The 2230-nt window shown below is 50.6% G+C and overlaps 1 protein-coding gene across 1 annotated transcript in view; it reads left to right on the forward strand.

The window, feature by feature from the left end:
- The first annotated feature begins 317 nt into the window (after positions 1–317).
- The window catches only part of NAA15 (N(alpha)-acetyltransferase 15, NatA auxiliary subunit), a 126699-nt gene continuing 124786 nt past the window's right edge, over positions 318–2230 (forward strand). The window contains exon 1 of the mRNA XM_012654680.1: positions 318–685. Coding sequence (XP_012510134.1) covers positions 632–685 — 54 coding nt within the window. The 5' untranslated portion in view covers positions 318–631. The remainder of the gene's footprint in view (positions 686–2230) is intronic.

Consider the following 2230-nt stretch of genomic DNA (forward strand, 5'->3'; position numbering starts at 1 on the left):
GTCCATGATCAAATACAGCGCTTCCTAAACACCTACACCTGCATCTTAGCACTTCGGGCTCAAATTTTGGTCACACAGTGTGGGAGAGTCTGCCCAATGAATGAAAGGCAATCTAGTAGTAGGAAGGAGCAGAAAGGCTATTTTTGATGACGAGACAGTCGCTGCCCGAGCGCTTGGAAGGCACGCACTAAGAGGATGGGCGGGGCTTGACCCGACCCTCTCTGCCTCTGCAGGCGGGCCAGCCTCCAGGTTTCCCGGCAAGCTCCAGGACAGAGGAGGTGGGGAGAGGAGGTCATCGCGCCTGCGTACTACGAGATGTGACCCGGGTGGGAAAGCCCTCCGCGTCCGCCATTTTGGCTGCCTCTGTCCGTCTGTTCAGTTACCACGTGAACCGCCGACGGAGACCCGTGGTGGGGGGGGAGGAGGCGGCAGCGTTAAGTGAGAAAGGGAAAAAAGACAACGAGGAGAAGGGGGTGTCCGGGTAGGGAGACGCGGCGACACCCAAGGCCCGGTGGTGGCGACGGATCGTTGTATTCAAGGCTGAAGCAGCAAAGGAACGGCAGCGGCGGCGGTCGGACAAACAGACTGACCGAGCCGGGTAGTGGCGGGAGCAGCGGGAGGAGCCGGAACGATGCCGGCCGTGAGCCTCCCGCCCAAGGAGAACGCGCTCTTCAAACGGATCTTGGTAAGCGTGAGGCTCTGGGCAAGCAGTAGGGAGCATTTAGCCAATAACCGGGCCTGTCACCCTTAACCTCGGCCGGGCGGGCACCGAGCCGACCCCGCCTTCGTAGTCTTAGGCCGAATGCGCTTCTTCGTCCTCTCTCTATGGTTCCCACTTCGGCTCGCGCGCCAGGGACCAGAGGCTTCCCCCTCCCGTCTCCACGCTTGAGGCCCTGGTTCCGGGCTAGGCCCCGACCTCCTGGCTTCTGGAATGCCGGTTTTCATCCTCCCCAAGCTAAGGGAGAAGAGGCCCGGCCTTCAGCAGTGAAGCGACCAACACCAGCAGTAGTCGCGGCACGGTTGGTGTGGGAATCCTGCCCGGCAGGCCGGGTTGGCACCCTTGGAAGGAACAGGTGGTGCGGATGCAGCACGGCTCATTCATTGCCTAAGCGCGGTTCTCCCTCCATCGTCCGTCCCTCCCTCTTCCTCCCCTCTTGGGATTCACCTGTCTCCGCCCGGTCGCGCGTCGCAGAATGACCTGGGAGGAGGAAAGGAAGGGGGAGTTCAGTGGAGGAAAGGAAGCTTTCCAAACGACTACCTCCTTGTAAGTCTGCAGCTCCTCTGCGTCTCTTGTTCCCTTCTTTCTTAAGTGGGGACGAGACCTTTATTTCTTAGTTTCGGAGCGGGAAACAGCCCCACCCCATCACTCTCTTTAGGAGGTGGGGCCCATTGTGAGGGGGCGGTTCGGTAGGAAGTGAAAAGTTAAGAGCCTTCAGTTGAGATGTTCTAGACGTAGACTTTTCTTTTGCACTGAAGTGTATTAACACTGCTGCAAAAACTTAGCAGAAAGAAAGAATATAAGAACTTTTGAGAGGGATCTTGTTGATGCTAGCTCAAACCCACTTATTCCCTACTTTTCAAATGTGTGCAGTTTGCATTTTTTAAAAACCATAAGCGCATTTATATTTGTGGGACTGTTTAAGTTGTAAAATATGTCCTGTGGTCTTGGTGCTATAATTAATACATTGTAGCATATTTCTTGTTTGGCATTTAGTGTGTGGGTTGCCTCTTTCACCCAAACATTTCCTTATGAAAGAATTAACTGTGTTTGTCAAACTTGATAACAAAATTTGAGGTGTTAGGTTTTTCTCTTGCAGTTATAATTTATTTAACTTGTGTCAAAAGTAGAACAACTCTAGGGGCCAGTTTTTCTAGTAAGAGAGAATCATCCATGTTGAACTAACAATTTTACGAAAATACCCATATGCCTTACGGATTTAGTGAATTCATGTTAGAAAACACGTTAGAAAGTCACATCCAATGCTACATTACTCTTAGTTACCCTGAAATCCTTTTTGGCATTTTTGTTTTAAGACTAATGAGAGTGTGGGTAGAACTATAGCATAGTTTTAGGAGAACAGTTATTTATTCTTAAGCCTTTAAAAAGACTAATTGGTGTGTAGGTAGGACTGTAACATAGTTTTAGGATAACAATGTATCTTTAATCCCTGCCTTTATTTTGGAAAAAAAATCAAACTGAAAAGTTGAGAGAACAAGGAACACTCATAAA

Source organism: Propithecus coquereli, unplaced genomic scaffold (genome assembly GCF_000956105.1).
Source record: "Propithecus coquereli isolate 6110/MARCELLA unplaced genomic scaffold, Pcoq_1.0 Scaffold112, whole genome shotgun sequence".
Taxonomy (NCBI): Eukaryota; Metazoa; Chordata; class Mammalia; order Primates; family Indriidae; genus Propithecus; species Propithecus coquereli.